This window comes from Meriones unguiculatus, chromosome 6 (assembly GCF_030254825.1).
Source record: "Meriones unguiculatus strain TT.TT164.6M chromosome 6, Bangor_MerUng_6.1, whole genome shotgun sequence".
Classification (NCBI taxonomy): Eukaryota; Metazoa; Chordata; class Mammalia; order Rodentia; family Muridae; genus Meriones; species Meriones unguiculatus.
The window spans coordinates 42,660,913-42,675,511 of NC_083354.1; the positions used below are offsets into that span (position 1 = coordinate 42,660,913).

The window sequence follows — 14,599 nt, forward strand, 5'->3', positions numbered from 1 at the left end:
TGACCACCACAACTTGTAATTTGTTTTGTTGAGACAGAGTTTCTCTGTGTAGCCTTGGCTGTCCTGGACTTGCTTTGTAGGCTGGCTTGGAACTCACAGAGATCTGACTGCCTCTGCCTCCCTGGGTGCTGGGATTATAGTTGCCACTGCAGCTGACTAACTTGAAAATTTAATATGTATTTTAAAATTTATTTTTATTTTATGTGTATTGGTGTTTTACCTGCAAGTGTGTCTGTGTGAGGGTGTCAGAGCTTAAGAGTTAGCAGTTGTGAGCTGCCATGTGTGTTCTGGGAATTGAACCCAGATCCTTTGAAAGAGCAGCCAGTGCTCTTCACTGCTGAAACATCTCTCTAGGCCCCACAACTTGTAAATTTTGATTAAGTTCTTGTTACTAGCTTTTCTCCCTATTGAGTTCTGGTACTGTATCTTAATAAGTCACCACCAAATCAAAGGTTAACCTGATTTTGTCTTGTTAATGTGTATGAGTGCCTGTACACTCATGTGTAGAGGCTCAAGTTGAAATCAGTGTCTTAACTGCTTTCTACACTATATTTTGAAACAGCGTCTCTTTCTGAACCTGAAACACAGCAATTCAGCTATACTGATGGGTAGCTTGCATGTTTCCCAATGATGGGATTACAGCCCACACTCAGCTTTTTCCTATAAGTGCTGGAAATGTGAACTCAGGTCTATATATTTGTGAACCAAGCAGTCCGCCCACTGAGCCATCTCCCCAGTTTTCTTTCTTTTTTTTTTTCAAAGATTTCATTATTTAAAGTGTAAGGGTATTTTGCCTGCATGTATGTGTGTGTACTACACGAGTATCTTGTGCTTGAGAAGTCCAGTAGAGGGGCTGGTGAGATTGCTCAGCAGTTAACAGCACTGGCAATTCTTTCACAGGACGCTGGTTTGATTCCCAGCACCCACATGGCAGCTTACAACTCTGTAACTCCAGTTCCAGGAGCTCTGACACCCTCACACAAACATATGTGCAGAAAAACAAACAAAACCCAAAACTGCCAATGCACATAAAATAAAATCATTTTAAAAAAGAAAAAAAGAAGTCCAGCAGAAGGTATCAGTTTATAGACCTTTTTAATATTTAAGTATATGATTCATTTTCAGTTAATTTTGTGGAAATTTAAGGACTGAGTTTAAAATAACTTTTCTGAACATGAGCGCCTAGTTCTAAAATCACTTATTGAAATGGCTATCTTTTTCTCTGTAACTTGAATTTCTCCTCTGTCAAAGTTAAATTTACCATATTTGGATAGCTCTTATTTCTGGAATCTCTTGTGTGTTCCACTGAAGTTATCTGTACATACACAAACACACACAAAACATGACATGAGCCAGCACTTGGCAGAGGCAAATGAACCTTTGAGTTTTTGGCCAGCCTGGTCTATGAGGAAGTTCCAAGACAGCCACAGCTACACAGTGAAACCCTATCTCAAAAACCAATCAACCAACAATAAAACAAACAAAAAACCTTGACAGGATGGAAAGATGTCTCAGTGGTGAAGAGCACTTACTAGTTAGTATCTTTTAAAACTTGTGTAAACAAAATGTAATCTTCATAAATGGAGACTTATTAAGTACTAAAATAGAATGAGAAGGAGCTGGAGAGATAGCTCAGTAGTTAAAAAGCACACACTGCTCTTCCAGAGAACCCGAGTTCAATTCCTAGCACTCACATCTAGCAGTTTATAGCTGCATGTAACTTCAGCTCCTGCATATGCTGGTGGTCACCTGCACTCAGATGCATATACCTGTACACATAATTTAAAATAAATATAAATCTCCAGGCTGTAGAGATGGCTCAGTGGTTAAGAGCACTGTCTGTTCTTCTAGAGGTCCTGAGGTTCCACTGCCAGCAACCACATGGTGGCTCACAACCATCTAGAGAGGAATCTGATGCCCTCTTCTGGTATGCAGGCATACATGAAGATAGAGCACTCACCTACATAAAAGAAATGAACCTAAAAAAACGAAATAAATAAGTAAAAATCTTAAAAACAAACAAAGAAACAAAAGAACCTGGTATGGTGATGAACACTTGTGAAACCAGCACTTGGGAGAAATCAAAAGTCAAAGTTTTAGCCAACAGTGGTGGCACATGTCCTTAATCCCCACATTCGGGAGACAAAGCAAGGCAATTCTGTGAGTTTCTGGACAGCCTGGCTACTTAGTGAGCTACCGGACAGGCGGGGATATGTAGTGAGACCCAATCTCAAAACAAAACACACACACAAAAAAACCAAAATCCAAAACAACAACCAAAAAGTTAGGCTACATAATAAATTTGAGACCAGTGTGGGCCACATGAGACCTTGTCTTAAAGAGGTTGGAAAGACGGCTCAGCAGTTAAGAGAAATGGCTGCTCTTCCAGAGGACCTAGGTTCTATTTCCAGAAGCAATATGGTGGCTCACAATAGCTGTAACTCCAGTTCTAGGGAATGATGTCCTCTTCTGGTCTCTGTGGTCACTAAACATGCACACACGGTGCACAAGACATACATGCAGGCCAAACCCCTACACACATAAAAAAAAAAGTAAGAAATTAAAAAGTAAAAACAAACAGACCAGGGTGGTAGCTCTAGTTTGTAGAGTGCTTGTCTGGCATGCACAAAGGGTTCGATTTCCAGCACCATCTATAGTAGAGATGGCAACACACCTGTAAACCCACAGCTTGGAAGATGAAGGCAGAAGGATCAGTAACTCAGTCACCCTGAGCTATGTATTTTTAGGCCAATCTGGGATATATAAAACCCTGCCTCAAACAAACAAAAAGACTATAAAAACACACATAAGTTTTAAATGCACATTGCTAAATGAAAAATCAATCGCAAAAGAATGAATAATAAAGTAATTCCAATTGGGGCAGGATGACACACTTTTTTTTGTCTTTGGAGTCAAAGACAAGTGGATATGTGTGTTTCATGGGGACACATGCCCTTAATCCTAGCACTTTGGAAGCAAAGGTGGGCAGATCTCTGTAAATTCCAGGCTAGCCAGGACTCACTACACAATGAGACACCACCAACCAGTCATTCATTCATTCAATCAATCAATGAAGCAGCAGCAACTATTCCAAATCTATGGAGATTAGAAAACCACCAATGGTTGCCAAAGGCTTTGGGAAAATGAGGAATGAATAAATGGGAAATAGATTTTTAGAATAAACATTTGGGCGGATAGAGGGATAACTCAGTGGTTAGAATACAATTTGCACTTTCAGAAGACTCAAACTCTTCCGGTCTCTGCAGGTACCTGCATACACATGCCACATACACATAAGCATTCTGTACCGATACCATCACTATGGATGGATACATTATTATGGACACTAAGAAATAGATGAGAGCTGATGTAAAATATAAACATTAGACAATGGGAATCTCTCTCCATGCACACAGGGTTTCAGTACTAAAAACTGCACTTAAAACTCCAGATCATCCTTGTCTTTATCCACCAAGGGCTGAGATTACAAGCATGCATCAGCATATCCAGCTTTAATATAGGAATTCTCTGTAATTCCTCCTCAGTTTTCCTGAACCACTAAAACTACCAAGAGAAAAAGTCTACTTAAAACAATAATTAGCTAAGATATTCCACCAAAAACTTGTATTCTTAAAAAAAAAAAAAAAAGATTATTTATTTATAGTGTTCTGCCTGCATGTACACCTGCATACCAGAAGAGGGCACTGGATCTCATTAAAGATGGTTATGAGCCACCATGTTGCTTAACCCCTGAGCCATCTTAACCCCTGAGCCATCTCTCCAGCCCTGAGAATTTGTATTTTTTCCCCTTGTTGCAGATATACTTATTTTATGTGTATGAGTGTTCTATCTGCATGTCAGAAGAGGACATCAGATTACATTATAGATGGTTGTGAGCCACCGTGTGATTGTTGGGAATTGAATTCAGGACCCCTGGAAGAACAGACAGTGCTCTTAACTGCTGAGCCATCTCTTTCTAGCCTAAGAACTTATATTCTTTTGACATAAATATTATCCAGGATGCTGGTTTAGGATAAACCCATAACTATATTCTACAGATGCAATGCTGTATAATTTTTTTTTTTGTTTGTTTGAATCAGGGTCTTGACACATAGCTTAAGCTGGCTTTGAATTCAAAAGTATCCTACCTCAGCTTCCTGAATGTCGAGAATCATTATGCCAGTTTAAAAAACAAGGCTTGTTTGTTAGTTTTGTGAGAAAGAGTTTCTCTGCAGTCCTGGCAATACTTAACCTCACTCTGTAGACCAGGTGGCTGGCCTCAAACTCTTCTCACCCTGTCATCCCCAAGTGCGGGAATCAAACCATTCAGAGGGGTAGGGAAGGACTGATGTAGGAAGGTGAACAAGATCTGATGTTCTTGGCATAAAATAGTACTCTTTTTAAAAAAAAAGACAGGGCAGGAGAGATGGCTCAGAAATTTAAGAGCACTGACTATTCTTCCAAAGATCCTGAGTTCAATTCCCAGCAACCACATGATGGCTCATAGCCATCTATGAGATCTGGTACCCTCTTCTGGCCTGCAGACAGAAAAATGTATAACAAACAAACAAATAAATAGACAGGGTATTCTGATGTAGGCACAACTGACTTGTAACTCAATGAAATCAGCCTGCCTCTGCCTCCCAATCACTGCGATTAAAGGCATGTCCTAACATGCCTATCTGGAAAAATAAAAATAAAAAAATTAGGGGCTAAAGAGATGGCTCAGAGGTTAAGATCACTGTCTGCTCTTTCAGAAGTCCTGAGTTCAATTCCCAGCACCTACATGCTGACTCCAATCCATCTACACAGGGATGTGATGCCCTCTTCTGGTGTGCAGGTGTACACGCAGATAAGAGTACTAATCTACATAAAATAAATAAATCTTAAAAAAAAAAAAAAAAAGAAAGATGGCTCAGTGGTTTACAGTATCCACATGGTTGACAACCATTTGTAATTTTAGTTCCAAGGCCAGAAGACATTGGCTCCCCTAGAGCTTGATGGTTGTGAACTACTATGTGGGTGCCAGGAATAGAAACTGGGTCTTCTGAAAAAAACAAGTGCTCTTACCCACTGAGTCATCTTTCAGTACTTTTGATAGGAGGTAATGATGTTTTGAAATGTTTTGATAGTAGATAACGATGATTCTAAGTTTCATTCACTAATTTTTACTATAATATGGTACTAAAATTTTGCCCACAAAGGTCTTAAACTTTTGACTCAAGCAATCTTCGTATTTTATTTTAGGCTCTCTACCAGTTCTGAAGACAGGTACATTCTATTATTCCTGGCCATGATTCTTATTTTAATTAATACATTTGGACAAGAAGAAAAGTTAGTAACTGTACCACTACCAGTTCTTCAGCCCCGAGTGTCTGTCACTTGACACACTGAGGTCAGCAAGGGTCAGCGAGGGTCTGTGGTGAACAGTGTTCCTCTTATCAGAGAAAGGAGCAAAGACTCACACTGCCGCCTCTATCATACTCCTCCCCCTCTAATTGTGTCAACCACAGATGCTGCGCAGATTTTTGTTTTTTGTTGGGTTTTTTTGGTAGTTGTTTCTGTTACAAGATCTTTCCGTGTAGACTTAGCTGGTCTGTAACTCCTGAGATCCCCCTGATTCTGCCTCCTGAGTGCTGGTGCGTACACCACACCCTGTTTAGCTACCCACCTTCTTAAAGCCCAAGTGGAGGGCTGGAGAGATGGCTCAGTGGTTAAGAGCACTGGCCACATGGCAGCTCACTAGTCTCTGTTAACTCCAGTTTCAAGGGATCCAGCACCCTCCCAAAGACAGATATACATGCAGGCAAAATAAAAAATGCACTGTGCACACACACACACACACACACACACACACACACACACACACACAAAAGCCCAAGTGGAAAAGAAAACAATTGGAAGACTAGGGAAGCTCTTACCAAGTGGAGTGACCCGTGGCTGTACATCCTTCAGAACTTCATGTAACCATTCAGTGAAGCGAACATAGTAAAGATCAGAAAAGATGTCATCGACTCTTCCATTTTCAAAAAGATACTAAAAGAAAATCATTAACAAATGTTATTGGTAGTCTCAGGAGTAAAACCTTTGGAAAATCAAAACATTTTTTCACTACTACCACTGCTTTACCCTTTCCATTCTCTCTAACAAAAAAAAAAAAAAAAGGTATTAGGTCAGACTTGTCCAGTTTGTGTCATTTCCACAGCACACCTCCAACACATGAGACTACTGAGAGCTGAGTCAATGAGGGATCTTTTGTGAATACTATTACACATAATCCAGGTATTGTAGCAAAACTCATGGGGGGGGGGGTTGGAGGCAGAAGCAAATGGATCTCTGAGTTCAAGGCTGGCATGGTCTACAGAGAGAGTTCCAGGACAGCCAGAGCTACACAAAAAAACCCTGTCTAGGGGGAAAAAAAAAACAAATAAGCTGGGATCATGTACTCATTAAGAGTATTATGGAAACACATGCATTTTTAAAAATTTTGTTCAGTTTTTTGAGATAAGAGTCTCACTATGTAACTTGGCTGGTCTGGAAACTCACCAAGTATAACATACTGCGCTTAAATTCAGAGATCTATCTGCCTCTGCTTTCCCCCTACCCCCTTGTGCTGGGACTAAAGGCAGGTAGTACCATGTTCAGCTTTAATTTTGCTTAGATTTAAATATGAGGGTTTCCACATGCATGCCTAGTGCCCTGGGATGTCAGAAGAAAGCATTAGAGCTCCTTGAACAGAAGTTAGCGATGGTTGTGAGCCACCATGCGAGTGCTAGGAACTGAACACAGATCCTCTGTAAGAGCAGTAAGTACTCTAAGCTGCTGAACCATCTTTCCAGCCTCAGCACATGCATGTCTTAACATTTTTTTGTAAATTGAGATTACTATACTACAACTGCCTTCTATGAATAATTCAGATAATTCTGGGTTAGTATCAGAAGGAAAACTAAATAAACTAGGAGGCTGACTTTTCTCAGAACCAGGCAACAGAGTAAGTTTCAACAAACAAGCAAGCCTTCTAACCATCTCACTGTGGAATACTACTCCAGAGCCTTGAAATGTGAAGAATCTACCTGTGATCCTCTAAACTCCCTTTATCTTTTAAAACTGAAAAACTAAGGAGATTTGTAAACAACTTTACCCATATTCCTTTAAACATAGATTTTGCATTAATGTAAGATACAATAAAAGCTACACTAGAACACTAGATTTGACTAACTTCATGAAAACTATATACCTACTTTAACAAAATATATTAAATAAATGCTCTGTAATTAACAAAAAATTAATTATTAAATACTTTTAACTATCAGTTTAGTGGATCAAATTCAAGTCACCAGGCTTGGACAGCAAGCCCTTTCATGGGCTGGCCTTCATTAAATATTTTAACTCATGATTTTCTAGGTGGTAGAATTATATATTTTTACTTATACATATTCTTTTCTATAGTAAATATATAGGCCTTTGTTTAAAAAAACAAACAAACAAAAAAAGGTGGGCAGTGGTGGCACATGACTGCAATCTCAGCATGTGGGAGGCAGAGGAAGGTAGACTTCTGAGTTGGAGGCCAGTCTGGTCTACAGAGGGAGTTCCAAGACAACTAGGGCTACACAGAGAAACTGTGTCAAAACAAACAAAAAGGCAGGATCTATGTAGCTTGGCCAGCAGGAACTCAAATATCAGCTTGTCTCTGCCTCCCAATGCTGGAATTAAAGGCATTCTACCAGCTCTTTGTTCATTTCTTATCATTTCTGAGAACTGGACTAATGTGAAATCATTCAGTGCCAACAAAGTTCAAACATGTTCATGTGAAAACCTATTTCCTACCTTTTGTATACACAAGAAAATGTAGTAGAGTACATCTGGGTCGTATGGTTCGCCTTCTCCATTCCGAGCTTCCCGTGTCATTAAACAGAGGCCATAATTCAACTCGGCCACAGCAGAGGAGATCAGATCTTCTTGGAATCGTAGCAACTGGCGCCCTACAACACAAGTCCTAAGGGTGATTGGGAGCCCTGGCAATATCAACTTCTTAAGCGGTGGTTCACTTTGTTGAAAAAAGAGCTCAGAAAGGATACTGCCCGTCAGGGTTCTGACTAGAAAGGCCACATATGTCTGTGATCAGAGCTGCTCTATTAATGCAGTAACATACGCTTTTATGCTATCACACCAATAGATTTCCTTTCCTTAGAGGCCAAGAACTAAAGCAGAAAAATACAAAAGCCACACTGTAATAGGAGCCCAAACCAAGACAGGTATTTTGTCTGCATGTGTAAGGGGGTCGAGTTATAAACAGTTGTAAGCTGCCATGTGGGTGCTGGGAATTGAACCCAGGTCCTTTGGAAGAACAGACAGTGCTCTTAACATCTCTCCAGCTCTGCAAGACAGGTTTTAAACATAACGAACTGGCATTTCCAAGAAGCCATTCTTCTTTGGTGTCTTGTTGAGTCTAGAAACCCACAGATCTAAATTATCTGTGGACAAATCCCATAAATCCTGCTCATTTCACAGGGTAAAGACTGTATACTATTCATCATGACACAAAATATACTTCTAAGTATATTCTCTAGTCCTCAGAACCAGGAATGCTACTGCCTGTTTTTCTATTTTTTATATTTTAGACACATCCCATGCCCCCTCCCAAACACTCACTCCCAATGGGGGCCAATCTGTTTTGAGCATCCTTCTCTAGTTCAGCATTCTTGGTCTGAGCCCAGTTTTTCCATACTTCAAGCCCTTCTTCTGGCTTCAAAGAATTTGGAAGCAAAAGTTCTGGTGAAGGCTGTGGTTGTGACTGTGGCTCAACTTCAGCAACCTGAACAGTTTGTGCCTAGGAGAAAGAACCCATCAGAATGTCAGTATTGTTTTTCATTAGGACCTTTAGTAAAAATATCAGAAAATGAAACATAACTACCGATTCAACTAGAAAACACAAAAACAACAGCAACAAAAAAAAAAAAAACAACTCTTCTCACTGTCCTGTTTTCATGCTTGGGAGAGTTGATCTGGCTGCAAGGACAGCAAAGGCAGCAATCTAACTACACCTATGCAGTGGTTCTTAGCTCTGATTAGACCAGTTTTCATTTGATATTTTTATTACATTTTTAAACAATATATGAGCAGGGCTGGAGAGATGGCCCAGTGGTTAAGAGTACTGGCTGCTCTTCCAGAGGACTGGGGTTCAAATTCCAGCACCTGCATGGCAGCTCACAACTGTCTGTAACTCCTGTTCCAGGGAATCTAACACCCTCAAACAAATATACATGCAATCAAAACACCAACATACATAAAACAAAGATAAATAAACTATATGAGCATGTACATGTATATATGTGGGTATACGCCACTGGTGTGCCTATGGAGGTCAGAAAAGGACTTGTGGGAGTCAGTTCTCCTTCCACTCTACGGTTCTGAGGAACTGAATTCAGGATGTCAGGATTGGAGCAAATGCTGTTACTCACTAAGCCATCTTCTAACCTTGAGTCTCAATTAAAAACACCAAATAAACCAAGCACGACAATACATGATTATACTAACAGTACTTTAGAGGCTAAGAAAGAGTTGTAGGGTTGCCTCAAGTTTGAGACCAACCCAAGCTTTATAGGAAATGCAAGGCCAGCCAGGGCTATAAAGTTGGACTTGGTCTCAAAAAGAAAAAAAAAAAAAGGAGGCCGGGCGTGGTGGCACGGGCATTTAATCCCCAGGGAGATAGAAGCAGTTCCCCCAAGACTGTGACCTGTCTCGAGCTGGACAGTGGTGGTCTACACCTCTAATCTCAGCACTCAGCAGGCAGAGGCAGGATGATCTCTATAAATTCAAGGCCAGCCTAGTCTACAGAATGAGTTCCAGGACAGCCAAGGATACAAGGATACATAGAGAAACCCTGTCTCCAACCAGCCCCTATTACCAAAAACAAAAATACAAAACTCAGAAGAAAAAGAAATACACACAACACATAAAAGAAAACAAAAAACAACACCAATACCCCAAATTGTCCTAGAACCTTCAGAAAGGGCAGAGGCCATGTATGTCTTTAAAAAAATAAAAATAAAAAATAAACCCTAAATAAAAAGGTTAATATTCAAACACTGTTTCTAAGCTTCACTATGCAAATAAAACTTCTCTAAAATGTTTAAAAAGTAACTGAAAACACCTGGGTTGGGAGGCAACATTTCTAACAAACTCGCAAGCAGAAACAAGGTTGCTATTCTGTAGATTACATATCAAGTTCCAAAGCCCTGCATGCACACACACCTTTAATCCCATGGGAGGCAGAGACAGGCAGGTCTCTGTGAGTTCAAGGACAGCCTGGTTCACAAATTGAATCAGGGACAGGCAGGACTCTGTTACACAGAGAAACCCTGACTCAAAAAAACCAAAAACCAAACCAAAACAAAACAACAAATAAAAAAAATATATATATCCAGTTCCAAAAGTACATGGTAGTGATTCTTAAAATTTAGGAGCAAACCTGGTGGCACAAATATGTAATTTCAGCAGTTGGAAAAAGGGATAAAGAGTCAAAGCTACACAGCTAGATATTGAGTTTAAGACCAGGCAAGTTTACATAAGACCCTGTATCAATCCAAAATAAAACTAACAAAAACTTAGTAATATCTTAAAAATCAACTAAACTGGTAGAAACCCCCCCCATGTCTGGACCCCATGCCAACAGACTGTGAGCTAAGTGGTCCTCTGAGGAGGGACTGGACTCCACACTGGTGAGGGTGGGGCAGAAGGTAAGTGCTTGGTCCACCACTGAGGAAGTCCTAGAGTCAGTCTCCAATGCTTCATGAGACTGGACATGGCAGCTCCTCCTGCCTACAATCTCTGAAGTGCAAAGGTAGAGGCTGCAGAAGAAGTCAAGACCATCTTGAACTAGCAGCAAGTTCCAGAAAAAAACCTATCTGAAAAGACCTTTCCCTGTTGAGGTAGGAATGATGACACATGCCTATAATACCAGCAACTGAGGGAGGAAGGCAATGGTCCCCTGATGATTTTAGTCTAGAACAATCATATTATCATTTACAGACAAAGAAAAGTAAAACAAATGTTGAAGACTGTTGCCACTGTAAAATCAAAGGTAAAGAACCTTCTTCAATATTCCAGCTTATAAGATTCTTGTATTTTTTTTTTCAAAAAGAATGGTTTCAGGATAGCCTTAAACTCTTGATCCTCCTGCTTTAGCCTTCTAAGTGTTCTGGTATACTACAGGCATGCAAAACGATGCCAGCTTAAAGTTCCTACCTTTTGTGATTTCTCTTAAAAACCCTTACCCCGTTGTAGAACATAATCTATTTTCTTTGTCTCTCAATTTTTTGAGACCAGTTTCTCTATGTAGTCCTGGTTTTCCTGGAACTCACTCTGTAGTCCAAACTGGCCTCTAACTCAAATATCCAGCTGCCTCTGCCTTGAGAGCATGTGCCACCACTAAAGACAGGAGGCTCTGTTCTGAAAGAATGGGCCATCTTCAATGGTCTCAATGATGACATCCTGAACCTTAGTTACAATTCCCAAAGAGTAAACAACCTCAAAACAGATCTGTAATATAGATTCTTGGTTGTTACAACATGTATACTGTCTGAACAATGCTCTTTAAACAGTCTTATTAGCCCCTTACCCCTAACACTCCTAAAGTATGAAGAATATAAAGCAACTCAGAAAGAAAGAAAGAAAAAAAAAAAGGCCTACAAAGCCAGGCATTGGTGGCGCACCACACCATTAACACCAGCGTTTGGGAGACAGAGGCAGACAGACAGACCTCCATCAATTCAAGGCTAGCCTCGTCTACAAAGTAAGTTCCCAGACAGAGAAACCCTGTCTCTAACACCCCTTGCCCCAGACTTATTTTATGTGCACTGATGCTTTACCTACATGTATTTCTGTGTGAAAGTGCCAGATCCCAGGAAGTTTGAAGTTACAAACAGTTGTGAATTGCCATGTAGGTGGTAGGAATGGAACCCAGGTCCTCCTGTCCAGCCCAGAATATCAAGTAATTTGAACTAAAGGCAAAATTGTTTCTACATACTTGAGTATTTAATCACAAGAATTAAGTTAAAAAAAATAGAGAATCATCCTATTAGCTTTGGTAACATACTTTTAACAAGGAGATAAAACAACAGTGTTTGTGGCATTGTGCTAAGACAAAAAAACTGTTCTGTTTGGACCAGGACTCTATCCTAAAGGAAAGGTGCACAAAGGCTATGATAGAATACTTGTCTAGCATGCATATATCCCTGGGATCTGTCTCTACCACCCTCCTAAACAAACAAAATGTTAAGAGCTGTTTAGTAGCATGGAAAATTTACAATGAATATCCAAAAATAGGGGAATTAGCCAGGTGTGCTGGCACACACCTTTAATCCCAGCACTCAAGGCAGAAGTGGTGGATTCCTGTGAGTCTGAGAACAGTCTGATCTACAGAGTGGGTTCAGCACAGTCAGGGCTGTTACACAGAGAAACCCTGTCTTGAAAAAACAAAAACACAAAACTACATTTCTATGTCTGGCTTATGTGGTGAAGAAGGGCTTAAACCCACAGCTTTTGTGTCTGATTGAGCTACACCTTTAGCCATGAGCTCAGCTCCTGGAAAGGAAAGGGAGGTACTCTGAGGAGCACCTTCACTCAGGTGTAAGAGAGGACTGATACTTAGGGGAATTCTCTACACCTCTGGCCAGATGTGCACATGAAGAGTCACAAATGCTGAATTTGTAAAATCTGAGGGGTCCTATTACATCTGACAAGAACTGAAACTCAAATGGGTCAGAGGTGGCATACACCTTTAATCCTTGCACTAGGGAGAAAGAGGCAAGTGGATCCCTGGGTTTGAGAGCAACCTGGCCTATAGAGTGCATACCAGGAGAGCCAGGTTACACAGAAAAACCTCATCTTAAAAAAAAAGGGTTGAGGAGGGTTAATTAGGTGTAGACAAGTTATACATTTGTCCAAGTGGACACAAACACACTTACTAAAACTAGAAGTAACATTTGATATTTTATGTAGTTTTTTACACGACATACACACACACACACAGAGGGCGAGAGAGAGAATACAAAAAGGGTTAAGTGTGTAAGATAAGCATGGAAATAAATTTGTTTTCTTTCTGTTCAAACTATAATAAAGCTGAGTATGCAGCAGTGGTACAGCACATAAATGTCACCAAAAAAATTTTAAATATAGCTAGTAACTAATGTATGACTAACTGATAAAATGTGTTCTGTCCTGTGTTTTCTTTCTGAATTTAAAAAAAAAAAAAAATTTTTTTTCTTCAAGACAGGGTTTCTCTGTGTAGCCTTGGCTATCCTGGAACTCGCTCTGTAGATCAGGATGGCCTCAAAGTCACCAAGATCTACTTGCCTCTGCCTCCTGAGTGCTGGGACACTATGTCTGGGTCAAAAGATTTGCGTGTGTGTGCACGCGTGCATGCGGATCTGCACACGGATACATACAACCACGTGCATATCTTAGGACGACAGGGAAGTACGAGGTTCCACTCTCTCTTAAGTTTTATCCCGAGACAAGTTTTCTCACTGGGCTGGGCTGCTCCCAGGGTCTCTGACCCTAGTGTTGAAGTTGCAGACATTCTTGGCCACGCCTGGCATTTTTCTATGGGTGCTTAGTCATCTCTCCAGGCCCTCTTTTCTTTCTTTTTAACTTAAAATTTATATGTATGAGTGCCTTGCCTGCATGCCTACCTGCTCACCTAACTATGTGCACGCCCGATATCTTTGAGAGGCCAGACATGGTGATGAGCACTTTGAATTCCAGCTGTCAGAAGGCAGAGGCAGGAGGACCTCTGTGAGTCAGCCTGATCTACATACTGAGTTAAGGAACAGCCAGGACTATACTTAGAGACCCTATCTCAAAAAACAAACAAACAAAAACAAACATTTGGGCATAATGGTACATGCCTTTAATCCCAACACTCAGACACAGACGTAGGCAGATCTCTGTGAGTTTGGGCCAGGCTAGTCTACAGTTCCAGGAAAGCCGTGGCTACACACACAAATCTGTTTTGAAAAGCCAAAACCAAATCAAAACAAACCAAAACAAAGTGGGGATAACAGAGGCAACGGATACCATGGTACTCAAATTAGTGTTATGAATCACCATATGGGCACTGTGAATCAAACTCAGGTCCTCTAGAAAAGCAGCCATGGCTCTTAACTGCTGAGCAATCTCTCTTTTTCTTTATTGAAAAAATAATAGCCAGGTGGTGGCACACACCCTTAAGCCCAGCTCGTGGGAAGCAGAGGCAGGCAGGTCTCTGTGAATTCGAGGCCAACCTGTCTATATTATGTGAGTTCCAGGACAGACAAGGCTACATAGAGAAATACTGTCTCAAAAAAACAAAATAATAATAAATAATATATTATTAAATATGATTGTTACATTTTATCATGTAATTAGTAACAGTATATCAATTTATTATCATTTGTGTGTATATGTCTGTGTATTTACTTATATGTGCACATGTGTGTAGGTACCCTTGAAGTTGTGATCCTAGACAATGAGGATGCTGGAAACTGAATCTAGGCCCTATGGAAGAGCAGCAAGTGCACTTAACTTGCTGAGCCATCTCTCTAGCCCTATCTTTTTT

General features: G+C 40.4%; 1 protein-coding gene across 5 annotated transcripts in view; it reads right to left on the minus strand.

Annotated features, from left to right (window-relative positions):
- The window catches only part of Qrich1 (glutamine rich 1), a 48,278-nt gene that overhangs the window by 11,782 nt on the left and 21,897 nt on the right, over positions 1 to 14,599 (minus strand). For all 5 annotated transcript variants that reach the window (XM_021662965.2, XM_021662983.2, XM_060385255.1 and 2 more), the window contains 3 exons: positions 8,653 to 8,830; positions 7,828 to 7,982; positions 5,922 to 6,036 (listed from right to left, as the gene is read on the minus strand). In XM_021662965.2, the coding sequence (XP_021518640.1) occupies positions 5,922 to 6,036; positions 7,828 to 7,982; positions 8,653 to 8,830 (448 nt within the window). The remainder of the gene's footprint in view (positions 1 to 5,921; positions 6,037 to 7,827; positions 7,983 to 8,652; positions 8,831 to 14,599) is intronic.